Source organism: Apodemus sylvaticus, chromosome 13 (genome assembly GCF_947179515.1).
Source record: "Apodemus sylvaticus chromosome 13, mApoSyl1.1, whole genome shotgun sequence".
Classification (NCBI taxonomy): Eukaryota; Metazoa; Chordata; class Mammalia; order Rodentia; family Muridae; genus Apodemus; species Apodemus sylvaticus.
In genome coordinates, this window is record NC_067484.1 from 45,216,431 (window position 1) to 45,235,376 (window position 18,946).

General features: G+C 41.6%; 1 protein-coding gene across 1 annotated transcript; it reads right to left on the reverse strand.

The window, feature by feature from the left end:
* Window positions 1–9,341: 9,341 nt before the first annotated feature.
* Window positions 9,342–12,471, reverse strand: LOC127698130 (zinc finger protein 474). The gene is made up of 2 exons (XM_052201400.1): window positions 12,297–12,471; window positions 9,342–9,493 (listed from the first exon to the last, which is right to left on the reverse strand). The coding sequence occupies exons 1-2, from the start codon at window positions 12,469–12,471 to the stop codon at window positions 9,342–9,344; spliced, it is 327 nt and encodes a 108-aa protein (XP_052057360.1).
* Window positions 12,472–18,946: the final 6,475 nt, after the last annotated feature.

Consider the following 18,946-nt stretch of genomic DNA (forward strand, 5'->3'; position numbering starts at 1 on the left):
GAGTGCATGCACCATGATGTCCAGCTCAACACTCAATATTACCATGAACATTCTTTTAAAGTAACTCTATCATATTGCTGAAATTATGCATTCAACTCATTCTCTAGGAACTGCTCAATAACGATTGTTTCTTCAAGTCAATACCTTAAAAGCTGAGAAACAGGTAGCGAAGTATGAAGGACTGACTAGGAAAGGTGGATGATTTTATGTCTTTTAGATGAAATATCCACCACCTCCTAACTCCTGGCTTAAATGTTAGATCTCCAGCTGGTGGCATTATTTTGGAATTTTTAGAGGTAGTAACTAGCTGGAGAAAGCATGTTGCCAGGGGTCAGCCCTTGAGGGTACATCCCTAGACCTCTTTTTGCCATTTTCTCTGACTTCTGGATGCCGTGTTGTGCACTACTCACCAGGCTTCTCCCTTCACAATAAACAGAAATCCCTGAAACTGTGAGCCAAATAAATCCTTCCTCCTTTGTTCTCTTTGGAATATTTGTTGTAGTGATGAGAAATGTCACATATATATAAACTGGTGCCAGAGAAGTGGCGTTATTGCTGCAGCCATCTGATAGTGTAGCTCAAAGAAACTTTTGAAACCAAATTTAGAAGAATTTGGAAGCATTTGAAGAAGGAGTATGGGGAAGACCAGGAGTTCTGTAAACAGCATATTGGGCTATTCTGACAGGAACTTGAAGATCATTCTGCCGATAAAAATGTGGCTTGTGATATATGTGATGGTTGCTAAGGATGATCAAGTTACCAGGATTTAAGAAACTCCATCACCTAGAAGACATACTAATAAGAGATTCTCTTCCTTGGGTGAGATATTCATTTAGCTCTTTGTTGTTTTGACAAACACTATGACAAAAAGCAACTTGTGTAAGTTAGGATGTATGTGGCTTACAGATCTTAATTTCAGTCCTTCCTTGAGAGAAGCTAGGGCAGGAACTCAAGCAGGAACAGAGGCAGGAACTATGGACAGAAACAGCTTCCTGGATTGCTCTCCCTGGCTTACTCAGTTTGGTTTCTTATAACCCAGAACCACCTGTCCAGGGACCATAAACACACAGTGGGCTTAGCCCTCCCATGTCAATTACTAATCAAGAAAATGCCCCAGAGTTTGGTCTGAGGGAGGCAGTTCCTCAACTGAGTTTTGTTCTTGTCAGATGATTCTAGTTTGTGTCAAAATGGCACAGGTTAATTTAGGTGCCAACCATAAAAATGATCAGCCCTATACCATAGACATAGCTCCTGAACTACAAAAGAGGAGAGAGCTAATTAACTACAGCTACTTGCTGTTCTGTTTCCTGGCGCACACACACACACACATACACAGAGAGAGAGAGAGAGAGAGAGAGAGAGAGAGAGAGAGAGAGAGAGAGAAGGGGAGAGGGAGGGAGAGGGAGAAAGAGGGGGGAGGGAGGGAGAGGGAGAGGGGAGAGGGAGGGAGGGAGGGAGGGAGGGAGGGAGGGAGGGAGGGAGAGGGAGAGGGGGGGAGGGAGGGAGAGAGGAAGAGGGAGAGAGAGAGGGAGAGGGAGAGGGAGGGAGGGAGGGAGGGAGGGAGAGAGAGAGAGAGAGAAAGAGAGAAAGAGAGAGAGAGAGAGAGAGAGAGAGATTCCTTAAGACACAGGATAGGATGTTTACAGGGAGGTAAACCAACAGGAGGTGAAACATTCCATCTTGTAGGAAAATCTGTTAATTTTAGGAAGTAAACACTTCAATGATTACAGGAAGTTCTTGAAATTGAACAAATTCACAACAGCACACGACACACACATACACACACACACAAACACGAAAGAGAGAGAGAGAGAGAGAGAGAGAGAGAGAGAGAGAGAGAGAGAGCACCAAGCATATATGTAAGTTGTAAGGACTTCTGAGAGACATCAGATGAGCTGCCCGGAAGAGACTCAGAGAAACTGAACTATCTGTACAGTACTCTCAACCTTTTGAGTTGCCTGCAGGCTGTATAGTGAGCTCCGGGTCCCCAGCTTTCATGAGCTGCCACCTGTGCTAGAGTGGAATTTTGGTGCTGCTGCTATTTTGGGGCTATTTATGCTTGCAGAAATAACCCACCCATATACCTGTAAGTAACCCAATAAAACTCATTGGTTCACCAAGCTTGAGTTTAGTGGTATGCATAATTAGGTTTGTCTTTGATTTTTTTTTAATCTGGGGTGATAGAAAAATAAAAAAATAGATGTTTGTGCATGTTACTGCATAAATAAAGCCACATGACAATCATACAACAGTTACAGGACAGTCACAAGCATGCATGGTACATGTGTGGAGATCTGGAAACTTGTTGGGAGTTTGTATTTTTCCATCCACGACATGGAGCTCAGGGATTGTACCCAGATTACCAGGTTTGGTGACACATGCCTTTATCAGCTGAACTATTTTTCCTTCTAATGGTATTAATATCCTTAACAGTCATACCCATCTGGACAACTTTATAGTTTTGTGTTTGTTTGTTTTCCTGGCCACACTTCATATTGTTCAAATGTTTTGGCTGTGTTCTTTGCTCCCAATTTTCACTATAAGCCAACTTAAAAGCAACCAATAAGCATCCCGTGTGTGTGTGTGTGTGTGTGTGTGTGTGTGTGTGTGTGTGTGTAAGATGTCATGAATTTGTTCAGTTTCAGGGACTTCCCGAAATTACTGAAGTGTTATTTTCTAAACTTAACATCAAATGCTCAGCTGTCTTGAAATGTCTTCTGCCCAATTAGCACATTAGTTTTAAATTTGGATTCATTCAAGGTCACAGGACACAGAGAAAATATAAGTTGTATTATTTACAGCTTTTCCTGTTACTGTGATAAAATGAGTTTAAGAGAGGACAGGCTAATCTTGGCCCACAATTTGAGGGGACAGTTCATCACAGCAAGCAAGTCATGATGTAAGGGACTTCAGGAAGCTGGTAACCTTGCCCCACCCCTGTGTGTGTGTGTGTGTGTGTGTATCTGTGTGAAGTAATGCATCTGTGTGAAGTAATGCACAAACTGATGGCGGACTGTAAGATACTGCTTTTCCACCTGTGCAGAATGCATGAGTTATGGGGCCAGGGAAGTTTCAACACACATTTCAAAGGAAGGGCTGATAACCCCAGTACTATGCTAGGAATGAGGATTCCTGTAGGTACCCCCAAGAAGACAGTGTATAAAGCTGTGAGGTTGAAATCTAAGCATTAGTGAAGACCCCAGCTTGCTGGGGATGGCAGCAGTGTGGATTGTCCATTAAGGAAAGCTACGGGCAATGAGTGGAGTCAGCTTCATGGAGAGATTAAGTATGCTGAGCAAGTCAAGTTCATGAGAGAAAAGGCACTCTGGGGTCAACTCATGGCAGTTCATACCCCCATTGCCACACACAGAGCTATAGGAGTTGTTGTTTGCCTGGCTGGTTTTCAGCCCCGCTTTGGTCCCATCTTCTTTATCCTGCCCGCACTCCTCCCATTTGAAATGGAAATGTTTTCTCTGCACCAAAGGTAATTTTGTTTTGGAATTGTTATAGGAGCTTACAGGTAATGGTTTGCCAGGAGACTCAGGAATGACTTTGAATCTGGGATTTTGAACATCAGAGGAACTGTTAAGACTGTTTGTTCATTATGAGAGGATCATGAGAGCCTTTGCAGATGAAGGGAGGGTTGTTCAATTTGAATATGAAGTAGCTCCCACAGCCTTACTTGTTAAAGAGTAGGCTTCCCAGCTAGCGAGGCTATTTCCAGAAGTTCAGAAATGTCAGATCACTAAGATGTGGGTTAAGTTGGGGGAGGCAGGTCGTCGAGGGTGAGTGCTTGCTCCTGGACGCTTCTTGTCATTGTCTCTGCTTCCTAGGCGTAAGGACACAAACTCTGCTCACTCTGCCTTCCAAGCCCTGATGGTCCCCTGAAATTATGAGTCCAAGATAAATCCTTCTTAAGTTGTTCTGCTAGATATTTAGTTTACACAGAAGTAACTCATACAAAGGAATACCTGGGGCACAGAGTATTTACATTTTGGCCCAACAGAAAGCAAAGTCTGGACAGTTGTGGGATGTATGTATAAAGTGGGGATACTGATGAGGACTATGAAGGGGTCACAGAGAGAAGTTTCAAAGTAGGGAGACGGAAGTAAATCCACCCCTTTTCTATACTTCACACTGTTTTGATGGTTCACCCATTCAGTATTTCCTGGCATATCTGCCCCAGGACGTGTTTAGTTGTCTTTTAGAAGATGGAGCAGTGGAATGTCTGCTGTTTTGTGGGCTTGAGAGCTGTATCTCTCTGATTAACACAGGATTTTACCTTATGCCACATGTATGTTACAGGTTACTTTAGTTGCTATGACAAAACATCATGGCCAGGACAACTTTAGGGAGAATTTCTTTAGGTTTCAAGTTGCAGAGGGGTGAGTGGAGAAGCCTGTGACAGGCACGGTGAGGAGCAGGAAGCTGAGAGGCTGAGGTGCTCGCATTTTCAAATGCAAACAGCATGCAGAGGCAGAGCAAACTGAAGGCAGGGAGGCCTTTTGCTTTCAAAACCCACCCTCAGTGACAGGCTTCCTCCAGGGAGCCTGCACGGAAAGCTTTCCAGAAAGAGTCACCAACCAACTCGGGACAGCAGTTGGCAGCTCTCAACAGCCTATGAGGGAAGTCTTACGCAAACCACCATAACTGTGCTCTGTTTTTGACTGTGTTATTACCACAGTGGCTTGCACAACACAAATCTTCATACAGTTCGATAGAGTTTGAAATCCAAGCCTGAGCTCTCCTGATTTAAAAAGATGTTGCAACATTGTATCCCTTTTTACAGGCTCTGGGAGAGAATCTGTTTTGCCAGTTATTTATAGTTTTTTGGAATAATTTGATTTGATGTAGATGTAGGACTGAAGATCTAGCCCTTAGCTCCCATATTAATTCTTACAGATGGCTCCTTATACCTAAGAGACTACAATGGGAGCTAGATCCTTATGCTTCTGTCTCTCTTATCTCTTTGCCTTCTTGCTTTTTTTCTGATTTTCTCCTTTTTTTAAATTAGATATTTTCTTTAGATTTCAAATGTTACCTCTTTTCCTGGTTTCCCCTCCAAAACCCCCTATCCCATCCCCCCCTGCTCACTAATCCACCCACTCAGGATTCCCTGTCTTGGCATTCCCCTATACTGGAGCATCAAGCCTTCACAGGACCTAGGGCCTCTCCTCCCATTGATGCCCAACAAGGCCATCCTCTGCTACGTATGCGGCTGAAGCCACGGGTCCCTCCATGTGTACTCTTGGTTGGTGGTTTAGTCCCTGGGAGCTCTGGTGTTACTTGTTGGTTCATATTGTTGTTCCTCGTATGGTACTACAAACCCCTTCAGCTTCTTGGGTCCTTTCTCTAGCTCCTCCATTGGGGACACTATGCTCAGTCCAATGGTTGGCTGAGAGCATACACCTCTGTATTTGTCAGGTACTGGCAAAGCCTCTCAGGAAACAGCCATATCAGGCTCCTGCAGCAAGCACTTGTGGGCATCTACAATAGTGTCTGGGTTTGGTAACTGTATATGGGATGGGTCCACAGGTGGGGCAGTCTCTGGATGGCCTTTGCTTCAGTCTCTGCTCTGTACTTGGTCTCTGTGTCTCCTCCCTTGTATTTTGTTCCCCCTTCTAAGAAGGACTGAGAAAAGCTTTCTTGTTTTTTTTTTCTCTTAGTGATTCAGTAATTAGATGTAATGTCACCTGTAGAAGAAACTAAGAAAGTCTTCCCATTCAAGGTCCATAAAAGCTTTAATCACACCTCTAAAGTCCCTTTGCCATCTAATGTGGCTTTAATGTAAGATGTCCCCAGTAGGTTCATGAGTTTCAACACTTGGCCCCCAGCTGGTAATACTGATATTAGCATCCTCGAGGTTTTGCATAATACAAACTCTGCTAACTTAAAGGCATCTTGGCCACTATCCTAGACCAATAGACTGGCTCAGTGGGAACTGGCAATGGAGCCTGGCACCAGTGTCGGTTCTCATCTTATTTATCACTTTTGCCGTTATCATCACCATTTTAATTCAATGTTGTGCTTTCATAACTAGGAATGAAAAGCATTTCCAAAGAGATACAGTGGGATCATGGGACACAGCACCTGTCTCTGGCATCTTCATCTTCCTTTTTGCCCCAGGTGATAACAGTGGGACTAAAACCATTCAGATGAAGCCTTAGTGTGATTGTAGAACCATGTCTACCTGGATGTAGAGAACAAGAGATTTCTTTGGTCTTTGGTCTTTGAGGGTATCTAGTTGAGTACCTTTCTAACACAATTTTAAAGAATAACTCAGTACCATCCTGTATCAAGAGTTTTTCCTAAATCCCAGCCAACTGGCCTCTGCTGGAAGCCCAACTGCTTTCCATTTGCGATATTTCTTCCAAGTTCAGGGAAAACCTTACTTTTCATCTCTCGATAAGAAGAAAGGGTGGGGCCAACTGTTTGTATGGGCCGGATAGCGAATCTGAAAGAAAGGCAGTGATAAGGAAAGGCAGCCTGCCGCCAGACTAGGGGAAGGACCTCTCCGAGTAGCGGAAGGAAAGGGCTGAGCTTCCTGCCTTGACATGGTATGGGATTCAAGCCATTCTAATTGGGGTTAGATGCAAGTAAAAAAAAAAAAGAAGAAATTAATACCAGAAGGAGACAAGAACAGAAAGTCCAAGGCCTGCTTTCAGGAAGCAGAAGAGATTGGATTTCTGATCTCTTTTCCATACTCATAGCTCCAAAGAAGCTCAGATAGCAGCTTCTTTTTTTTTTTTTTCTACAAAGAAACCCATGTTCCTCGAACTAAAGTGTTTCAACAGAGAGTCACTTTGAAACGTCATCTGGAAATACTTGTTACAAAAATACTATGATGTAGCTGCCTGGAGAGACCCCATAATGACTGTAAAATGCTTATACATAGTAGCAATGCCCGTTACTACAACACCCTTACCATTCACTGTCTTTTGGTGACATAATTTGTCACTTTCATGTAAATTCGATAGATAAAGGATCATTCCCATAACCTCCCAGAAGATAATTCAGATAAAGTGTTACTGCATCAGGTAACAGATGAAGAAGGCATTGCATTAGAGTTGGCATTTTTAATGGCAATAGAGTCCACACCAATAGCTACATAGCTTCACCTATGATTCTTTATTATGTAGGGGATTACTATGGAAGCTATAAAGGCTCAAATTCATGAGTTGTGGAGGTGCCAACCATTGTCCAATGATTTTCTTTTGAAAATTGCATAGATCTTCAACAGATGTGAACTCACTCGGGTGAAGGGGTAGCTGGCAAAGAGCTGGTGAGCTCATGCCTACACGTGACAGGTTTTGATAGCTTACCTTCATAGTGGACCAAAACTTGAGGGTGATGTCATTACAACTGAGCTGTCTTTCTCTATGTTTAACTCCGTGGAACATTTGAGGACCAGCTGAGCTGGAACCCCAGGTGGAATCCCCACAGTAAAATTCCTTGATGGATTTTGTTTTCAAGCCAGTTCAGTTTTCCTAGGATGTGTAATCCCTTGGAAGAGGCCCTCCTTTTCAAACACTTCGGGAGCTCGGAGGCTTGTTTCATATAGGTGAAGCTGCTGGTGTTTGGCTGAGTCCGTGAATCTCCTTGTGAGAGCTGCAGCTCCTTTCAAAGTCGAGGCCAGAGTGCCTGCTCTACCTCTCCACCCCCCACCCATTCCCAGAATATCAGCAAAATACTAAAATATCTTTCAGAATGTGTAATGTGGCCTTCTTCCAAATTTTGTTTTCACCTCAGCCTAAGATAAATCCAGATGAACAGGAGAATGACAAGGATGCCAGGATTCTTGTTTGCCTAAATTACTAGATGGTGTGGGAGAAATGTCACTCTTGTCAGAGCATATATGTCTGTATGGATAATTGTATCGATGCCGATATGTCATAAACAGCAACAGATTATAGCTGGCCTGAAAGCTCAGCTATACTGTTTATTTTGTTGCTCACCTCAATCTTTGTGTGACCCCCCCAAGTCAGCTGTTTAATCTGAGTATGGGTTCTCTCATTTGCAAAAGAAACATAGCTTCATCTATTTGTGGAGCTGGTATGAGATGTATATACGTTGCTGTCTACAAAGCCCTTAGCACAATTCCTGGACTTCCCCTCCCGGCTCCAGTACACTCAACTACGCTACACTCTGTCATTTAGGTTAGCAAGCAGAAAGGATGGAGCTATCGTTAAATGGAGTCATTAATTGTCAACTCTTTCATAAGATTCTTGTTTCAAGAGTATCTCCAGGCTTTAAAAAAATCACTTGGTTCCTTTGGTAAACAGAAAAGAAAACAGAGTGATTGGCATAATTACCCTAACTTAACCCCAGATAATAAGGAGAATGTGGGGCCAAAATATTAGGCCGAATGAATTTGCTTGTGATTTCTAACTGGTTGCACTTTGTAGGCTAGTGGAGGCAAGGGCTACAGGAACCCAGTGGATCTTCATGGTCTTGGAATTCAGCCCAATCAGGAACTAAGATCCCGAGCGGAATGCTGGGAGTCTAGGCAAAGCCAATACTGCCCAGGAGAGCAGAGTTTCCTGGGCAGAGCAAAGCTCTGGCCCCAGGCCTCCTTCCAGGAGAGCCCTTCCTGGATTAAAACACATTCAAAGTCTCAGAAATACAAAGTTCTTTCACAGCCTACTTAAGGTGCACGGGTCTGGGCGGGGAGGCGCAGCACTTCCTGCCAGGCTTTTAGAAAAAAAAACAATGAAGAATCTATAAAACCCGAAGAGGGCATAAAGAACCCTAGCTAGACCTCTGCAGGAGGAAGGAGCTAGCCTCCACCCATTTTGATGAATTGTGTTACAGAGGTCTCCTGACACGGGAGGCTGGTGCTACATCTCGGCAGCAATTCCTGCTGTTAGAAACAGCGCTAAATACAGCTCTAATACTATTAACTCTTATCAGTGTAAAAGCTTTCTGTGGGTCAGAAAGCAAAGGATTAGGATGGAAGTCTGTACTGCCTACAACCTAGAATTGCCTCAAATTGCCTTTATATGCCTCTTGTTCACCAGGCACAAGCTTCACTCTGAGATACAAAACCTAGTTGAGGAAAGCAGAATGACAGAAATCTGGCAACAACTGCCTGAGAAATGTCCTTTGGACAAAACTTCCAGGTCTGATAAGAAGCATCCTGCTAGTATTCCTCCGGACACAAAGTGTGACATGGTCCCCGAATAGCTGGAAATAACCTGGCCACTTCCACACAGAGCTGGTCCCTCCGGGCTGGGCCAATGCTCCCTCAACTTCAGTTCTCCTGGCTTCCTCTCACTGCCATCTCGTCGCTCTCATTTTGGAAGGCATTCAGTCCTATAACAGTCGGTGCTGAGGAAAGGGCTTTACTTGGTGGCTTTGGGTTTACAAGATCGCTGGTGAACAATTAGTCTGTCTGGCAGGAAGGTGCGCCCACAAACGTTGCAGGGAACCAGTTGGCTCTGGGCACTTGTCCAAGCAGCTTCATTTAAGGCGTCAAGATCGTAGAACCCTTTGGCTACCAAGAGGGAGGGAAGAGGAAGGAAAATAAAGAATTCATATATGTGAAAAAGGAAGTAAAATGGTAAAATGGGTTAGTTTACAGTCTTAGAAACCATATTCTAGAAAACAGTCTCAGAGAATACCTTTTGACTGGTGTTTTAAAGCAAATCGTGTGACTTTGCCAGAACTTAATAAATAAATAGTAAATAGTGTTGAGCCTTCTTTCAGCTATGAACTGGAGACTTGTTTTGCCTTGAATATTAAAAAGGGAAAGATACAGCTCCTTGTTATGATATGAATTCTTCACTAATTATTACCATCTTTGCTTACACATTGTTATCTTGCAGATATAACGTTTGGCTTTCTTTCTGTTGGTTATAAATATAAAGCTTAATAATGGGAAAAGAACTCGTGTTTGTGTTTTCCTTTTATGCAATACTTCCCTGGAATGTTTTCAGAAACCCAAACTGACAACTGAGAGTGAATTTAAGATGAATTATACTCTAAAAAACATCATCTTTTCATGGCCATAACCACAGACGTTCTTTAACTAATTAAAGCGAAAAATGCAAACAAAATAAGCTGAGTGGAAGAAGTGTCCTTAATCAAACAAAAAGAGAGCTGAGAAATGTGTGCTCTTCCCTGGTGGTGCACGGGAGGGAGAAACATATGGCTTTATTTAGAGGAACAGTGTGGGGTTTAACTTTAATAAGCCTTATTTAAATAGAACGACTTTAGTACATTAAATTGACTATGTCCCAAGATCTCTGAAAATAGGTCCCTCAAATGTGGCCAGGCACTCAAAATGGATCTGTTTTTATCATTGGCCAGGGCACGTTACTCCATTAAACACTAGGCTATGTTCACGATTTCTATCTTAATGGTTCACACAACCATAACAATCCTTTAGATTCTTAGCATGCCTGCTTTTAATGCAGATTCCAACCTTGTGCAGTCTGGTATTTCTCCTTTAGATAAAGCAAGTATCACCTATTATACAGATTTTGAATGTGTGTTTAAAGATTTTCTTTTAAAGTGTGGTGTGTGTGTGTGTGTGTGTGTGTGTGTGTGCATGAATACATATGCCAGTGGGGACCAGAGATGCTGGATGTGTTTGTAGCCAGCGTTACAGACTGGGTTCAGGGAAATGAACTCAGGCCCCTCCCCTGCAGGAGCAATCTGTGTACTTATTGGCTGAGCCATCTCTCCAGCACAGGAATGTGCATTTTTCGAGCTTTGAAAGCTTTGTAGAGAAAAGGATAGCATTGACTTTTTCATTGCAATGCTTCTGCATAGGCCTTGACTGTGGATCCAGGAAAAGCAGTACTGAACTGAGTGTGGGGGAGGAGATGCCCATTTTATTTACCTAGAGGATAAAGACACCCTCAGAGATTAAAGCAGAATGATGCCAAAAGGAAAACTGCAGGCAAGTGAAAGGACAGGATCTACCCCTTCGCTCTGCCAACAGTGGCAAACTGAGCTCCCCCAGGCCCCAGGGACTGCCCACCATCATTCTCACTTCTCCTAGCCACGTGATGATAAAGACCAAGCAGAAAAAGTGATGTGGAGAATTAGGAAGATTATTTTGTGTGCCAAGTCAAAAGTTCTAGGTAGTCTCTCTAGAGCCAAATGCTATGATTTCAATGGCTGGATAGTTCAGTTTTCTTTTCTTGTCTTGTCTTTTTTATTTTATGTGTATGGGTGTTTTGCCTGCATGCATGCATGTGTGCATTTTTATGCCAAAGGATGTCAGAAGAGGATGCTGGATCTCCTAGAACTGGAGATATGGATGGTTGTGAACTGCCATGTGGATGCTGGGAACAGAACTCTGGTTCTCGGCCAAGAGCAGTTCAGTGCTCCTTGGCTCCGAGTCATCTCTCCAGCCCCAGCATATTCATTCTAAATTATTTTCAACTTTCAAGTCCCTTCTTGCTAAGGACTCTGAATAGCTGGGCTTCAATGCCATCTTGAGCTTACAGCAACCTTGACTTCACTCGATGAGTTGGTATCGCTTCTCAGATCACACAAGCCAGTGATAAACAGCCTGCACAGTAGCTATGACTACACAGGGAAAGGACATTGAACTATGCATCTCCTAAAATCAAATATCCCTTAAAGAATGAGTAAATCAAATGAAAAAAATCAGTGACAGAAATACGATAATTGAGACTGAGTTTGCAAGGCAATTGTGCAAATATATATATATATATCTACTTATATAATTTGACATGTATTTTTTCTTTTCTTAACTCAGTTCATACTTTGTGATCTTTTGCATGAGAAAGTACACTCCTCTTTCACTTGGGGTGAATAGCACCTCATAATACGGATTGCAAAAATAAAAAAAGTAAAATAAAAAAAAAATCTGAACATTGTATCCAGATGTCTAGTCTTTGGTTCCCTTTGCATTCATTCGAAACACTTTTTGCAATTTTGTAACCTGACTAGTTGATCTGGTGGGCATTTTGAGTTTGACACTCATAGACATATTTACAAATGAAACAAGTCTGTCAATATTCCCAAAAGTCTTTAAGCTTTATGTTTCTAAAATATCTTGTATGATATATACAAAAATCATTTAGGAAAATATGGTAAATTCCCATGGGTCCCTCTCACTAGGTGTTGCCAGGACATAATATTTCTATGTCTCAGCATCTGAAGATACCACTAGACAGACATTCCAGAATGTGTTTTAAGAATCAATTTTGACTTCTTTTAAGACAATAAATAAGTGCTGCTGATTTCAGATGTTCGAACTAGTAAGGAAAAAAAAATCTCTGAACTCACTCTCTCCTCCACCTCCTTTTGTAAGAACTTACCTGTAATGGTTCTGACTTCTGGTTTTTTGGGTTCTGGTCTCCTTAGTTCTTTAGGCAACAGATTGTTCTCATTATGCCACTTTTTCAGACATTGTGGCTCATGGATGCTAATAGATTTGGTCCCATATTCACGGCCACAGATGTAACAAACAACTGTTGGTGGACGCCTTATCATCGTTGGCTGAAAATAATATAACTCATTAGATAAATTATAAGTATGGAAATCTTATTTGAAAGTTACAGTAAAATCAAGTTATATGGAAAGTTAACATGGCTAATTCCAATTATCAGGGCAAGAGTGATAGCTTAGTGGTTAAGAGGACTGCTCTTGCAGAGGAACTAAATTCAGTTCCCAGCAAGTCACAATTGCCTATAACTCCTTCTAAATTCCAAAGGCATGCGAAGGCACACACACACACACACACACACACACACACACAGAGAGAGAGAGAGAGAGAGAGAGAGAGAGAGACAGAGAGACAGAGACAGAGAGACAGAAACAGAACAGAGATAGACAGAGACAGACAGAGACTGAGACAGAGACAGAAACAGAGACAGAAGAAAAAAATTGTAACCAGTCTGGTGAATTTAACTTCTTTGTCAATTAAGAGATCAAACTATGCTGTTACATGAGTGGATACGACCTTGGAGGAAAATAAAGAAATATTGTCTGAAATGTATGTTCATTGTTTATAAAATTGGTTGATCTTCTAACCCCTCACACCTGAGTTACAATGCTGGGACATGCAATAGGAATGAGGTTAGAATTCTCTCAATAACACCATGATCTAATGTGCCAATATGTCTGAAAATGAAGGTGCCATCAAAGAGCAAGGAACAGGCCTGTGCACACTCTCTCCTCAGCTTCTTTTTCCTGTCAGTAACTGTACCTTCTTTTTGAGTCTGTAGTAAGATCTACCACAGGCAAGACCACTAATCAAGTTGGTAGATGAATACCCAGCATCTTGCCTGCAACCTTCATTGCCAATAGACTGGGTTTAGAATCAGCAAGGAGACACACCTCTGAGTATGTCCTTGAGGGAATTTCCAAAGAGGTGTGACTGATGTGGAAAGACATCTTATAGTGGATAGTATCTGGAATCCATATGCCAGCATAATGAGCCTCTGATTGGGAGATGAAAAGACTCGATGAGAACAGGCCTTTCCACCAAGCCTGATGAGCCTGAGCTAGACCCTGGGAGCCTGTGCAAGCAGAGGATAAACTCCCGATAGCTGTCCTCTGACTTCCACATGCACACTGTGACATTCCACGAACATGTGAACACACACACATAAATAATAAACAAACCAATAAATGTCTAGATGATAGAACATATTTCTGCAGGGATTGGTGTTTCCCCTGCTTATTTTAGTGTTACTTTGGCCAGATCTTTGCTTGATTTTGTTTCAGTTTCTTCCTTTTGGAATTGCAATGCATGTTCTGTCCATGTATATTAGAAATCTGGGACTTTTTTTATTTTATGAGGACTCATGATTAAGGGATTGTCTTGAGTCCCTGATAGATTTGACCTTGGCTTTTGGATAGCATTGAGACTGCTGTGATTCTTTATAAACTCTCCCTTATAGGAAAAGTAGGAGCCTTTGAGGCTGGGTATGAAAGCATATAGTTTAAAAGTGACAATGTCAAGTTGACAAAGGGTGGGATGGTCAGTCCTCATTGTTAACTTGATCAGATTTAGAATCATTTAGGAGATACACTCCTGAGTTTGTCCTTGAAGAAGTTTCCAGTTGCTGCTGTGTTGAGTGTACCCTCAAACCTTAGCCAAAATCAATCCATTAAATTGTGTCTTGTTAGATATTTGATCACAGCAATAGCTAGTAGCTAATATAGATGAGAGTTGGTGGATAAATGTCAATAAGGCTAATATCATACAGTTTTCCAGAAGTCTCTACTGAAATTGTTTCATATCTGGTACATAGTATACAAGCTTCCTTCTTTTCCATATATCTCTCTCCATAGAATCTCTGCAGAAAGAAAAAATGGAGGCCACAAGATAATGACCTCAGTTTTTTAACTAATAAAAGAAAACAAACTAACCTACTGTAAAACAATGTCAATTCAGAATTTAATACAGTAAAAAGTCTTCAAAACTTAAGATTAAATAAAGATATTTTTGACCAGAAGAACAGTTAAAAGATCCACTACTGATGGACTTATTGAGCCAACAATTTTAAGAGAATTTCAAATTACAAAAGGAAATATCAACAAATAATCTTGTTCTGATAAAAACAATGGGGAATAATATAAAACACAAATAGATCGGTCAGAAAAATAAGTTTTGAAGTATTCATTGTTTTGCCATAAAGAATTCTCAGCCTCTTAGATAACAGGCATTTTAAGGCAAAAGTATCCAAGACAGAGTTTATAGTATATCTGTACAAACCAAATGATAGTTGTCAATAACACAATGTGAAGCAAAAAACAAAATAGATAATGATTAATTTGTTTATATTTTCTTGAAATCATTTTAACATATGAATATTACAAGTCAAAGCCATTTGTTTTAACTTATATAGTATCCACTAGTGCATACAGATATGCAAGAGGAGAAACTACAGTTGACAGGTAAGATGGACAATCAATCAAGTATGATAAATTAACTGATCCCTAAAGAAGGAAGTGCCAGGAGCCATTCTCACATAGATTTCAAAAACCTCCTCCTTTCAGCCATTTTACATGCTCAAGCCTGCTTTTAGAAGAAAAAATATTAGCTTTCAGGTTTGCCAAATAGCAAGTTGGTTAGCAAATATAGAGCTCATGCTGGTTAGAACAAACAGAGCTCACCTGCAGTTAGGTTACTATAGCAATCTCTTTCCACTTCACCTCCTCATGATCATTTTAGTTTGCCAGCTTCCTTGAAGCCCAAGCCAGCTTTGTCATGAGATTCTGAGTGATGATTCCAAGAGACTACTTCCTAGAGACAATGTTTAGTGCTTGCCCCCTGAGAGACTGTTCCCCAGAGACAATGTTTGCCCCACCATACCCCCTCCCTACATCCTCCTTGCTTTCCTTTATATTTCGGTGTGTAAAACAATAAAATTTGACAGCTTGATCAGAATCCTGTCTTGCTGTCCATCTCTTGCATCTCTTGTCCCCCATTCTCCCCTAGATGATTCAGGGAATCCGTTGACTGTCCTGTGGGTCAGGACAAGGAAGGGTAATAAAAGAAAAATCAAAAACACCAACCCACCAAAGCATGGCTATTGAGAGGATTAATACGGGAAGATGGCGAGAAATAAAGCCAAGTATGTTCATAATTGGCCAGGGGCAGGACTCTTATCACTGCCTCCTCTGCTGCCTCTTACAATGTTCTTCAAACAACCCTGTTTTTTTTTTTAAATCAATAATTGCAGTAAATACAATAGTCTAAGCAACACAATTAAAAGTCATGCCGCTGGGCACAGTGGCTCATACCCAATATCCATAAATGTGAGGCTGCACTAGGAAGATTGTCATTAGTTCAAGGCCAGCCCATGCTACATAATGTGTTCTAGTCCAGCCTGGGCTAAAGAACTAGACTCCATCTCAAAAAGCCAGAATACATATTAAAAGTAATAAAAGTGAAAGAGAACACATTTTCTATGCTAGATTAAAAAGACAACATCCAACTTTGTGTTTTTTTGTGTTCTTTCTTGAAACACACGTTTTATGAACACAAGCATGCTAGAAGTCTTCAAGTAAAAGAATGGGAAGCATAGTCCATGTGACAAGTTAGAAACAGAAGCTGGCGTGCCTTATGTTCAGTGTAGGCAGCTTCAGTCAGACAGGCTGAGGGACATGGGTAGCCATGAGAGCCAAGCTGAGATGTGGGCTTTACTGTGATAGGAGCCATTCAGCAAGAACAAAGCCATCACTGTGTGTCAGAGATGCTACCCTGGTGGTTTGTGGCTAGCAGTCCACCATGACTATGACATCCAAGAAATGGCTGCTCTGCAAATAAGGGCATAATGGGAGCAGATATGGCAATACTTTATTCTGCAAGATGGCAGGCAGGGCCAGAATGGGAGAAATGAACAAAAGAAAAATGAAGAAAGACGAAAACGTTGTGTTCTGGACTCGGGGAGACTGATATAGTTCTAAAATTTAAGCTCAGTAAACCTAGCCAAAATAAGAAACAGGCCTGCAATTAGATGTTAATAGTTCTAACAGCTATTCATGCAGAAGAGCATATTTTAAATAGGGAAATCCCTGATGAAGGGATTATAGTATGTAGAAGGTACAGATAGAATGTTCATAATAAGAATATTAAAAATATGAAACTATAGATTAAAAAGAAAGTTTCAAATTTTCAGTTTAAGAACTGAGGCACGGAGAGAAAAGCTCCAGCTAGAATTTTGGAAACACTCCTACCTGGCTTCCAGCAAGGTGGAGTCATTACTCTGTAAAATGTGTGTGTGTGTGTGTGTGTGTGTGTGTGTGTGTGTGTGTGTGTGAGAGAGAGAGAGAGAGAGAGAGAGAGAGAGAGAGAGAGAGAGAGTTAGACAGGTAAGAAAAAGACATCAGATTTACTCCAAGGCCACATGTCATTTGACTGACTAGCATTCAGCCCGGAAGGAGCAGGAAAGGTAACGAAAAGTCTAAAATGTGTTGATTCCTGGGTAACAACAAATCACAGAACCCTCAACTGTTAGAGCTCAAAATGAGAGCTTGGAGCAGGGAGTGCTTTCAAAAAAGCCTGAAGGAAATGAAAGCTGAGTGGAGTCAAGAAAGCTTTCCATGACAGGATTATAAAATATTGTCTTCCTCCACAGTCAGTGATGGGATTGAGGGTGGATTGAAGATGCTGAGCTCAGAGGAAAGGGAAGAAAGGGGAGGAAGAGGAGGTAGAGGAAGTTAGAGGAAGGTGGTCGGAGGGATGTCAGGGTTGGGAGCGCTCACAGAGAGGAACTTCATCTCCTTGGTAACATGATCTTCAGGGGATGAAGTGATTCAGGTTTTTGAGATAGCAAGTATTAAAATGAGAGGGCTGGGTATTGTGGAAATGTACAGTGATCAAATTAGGAAAACTACTCACCAACTAAAGCAAAAAAGACCTAATTAAATAGAGTTGCCACATTCAAGGTCCCTTTCCCCATATGTTCTTCAGTAGGGCTGGGAGGCATGGAGACAGAAACAGAGGAAGTGATTGGTATGGAATCCTCTGAGAGACATAAAACACAGTTAAGACATGTATGTTTTAAGAATCAGCCTGCCTTGAATCACAGCTTTTGGGCAGTCTTCTAAAATGGAGAAAACAGAAAATAAGATCACAATAAAAAAAAAATAAAACCAAAACATAAACCAGTATGAATTTTGACTACAAGGAGCAAAATAGATCCTAGACAACTAAACAGCAAATTAAGAGGCCAATTAAAACAACAGTCGGAGTGAGTCCCTTAACTGTGGATTTTTTTTCCTGAGGAGTAATATTTTTATTGAGTACTATACCAACAGACTGTTCACCAAGGTGAACAAGTGCTTGTTTCTTGTGTTTTCATGCCTTGTAGCATCGCCTAGGTCATGCAAAGTGACTTGGGAAGCAGGGAATTGAAGATGTAAGAGGAAATACAAAACATAAGTCATAACATCTGAGACACCTCCAGGTTCCTGTCTCTGTTTTTTAGTGTTTATTCACTGGAAGGTTAATTCAATACTGGGATTTCCATCCAAAAATAAGACATTCGTTTTTACTTTGAGAAGAACATATTTACTAAGATCCCATATGGAACCTGGATCACAAGCCAAGCCCAGCCCTGAACCAAGCATAACAAGTGAAACAAATGGCAGGGGTCTCAAAATGAAGACATTCCCATCAGATGGTCATAAAGTCTCCTTTGGAAGGGAAACTCATGAGCGAGCAGGCTGACCCAGAGGCCAGAAGACACCCTGTGAACTGCAAAGAATGTGGGAGAAAATGACTACAGTAAAAGGGAACGGTGTTCTGTATAACTCTTTTGAGAGCTTCCCCTATGCTATATATTTGGGGTTGAGCTTCAGTTGACCTGAAACACGTCATATTCTTAGGTTTGAGCACATTCTTGCTAAGGAATGCTATAGGGAGTTATAGGCAACCCATCTGTTGCTAAGGAGAAAATGCTCCCTAGTGGGTCTAAAGAGTGATAAGATAATTTGATTTATTGTTTTGATAATTTCACTATTTTTAGTCCAAAATTTCATGGAGCAATCTGTGGCTTGTGGTCAAAGCCATTACCCTGATTACTAGGGATTTACTAAGTTCTTTCTTTAGTGTTTGCAGGCAGAAGTGGATTTGTGTGCACGTGTCTATGTGTGTGGTGTGGTTTGGGTGATGGAGAGCAGAACAGGAAGAAAAGACCCAACCCAGATAGAGGCAGCACGGTGTCCCCTCTTACCCAATGTGCTGCAAGCAGCATTGGATGACAGCCTAACAGAGCAGGACAGGGACAGCGAAGGTTGTCATTAGAGGTCACAGGAGGACACCAAACCCTGTTCACATGGACCTTACCAGGGCCAGCCAACTGCTGGGCTGTGAAATCAAAGGAAGGCAAAGAAAAACCCACAGGTCTGAACTCTATACAGAACAAAGCATTAGTTTGTTCTGTATAAGTTAGTTTTCCCCATCAACATTGCAGATTGTACTTGACATTTTAAAAGTGAATCTCCAGGATCA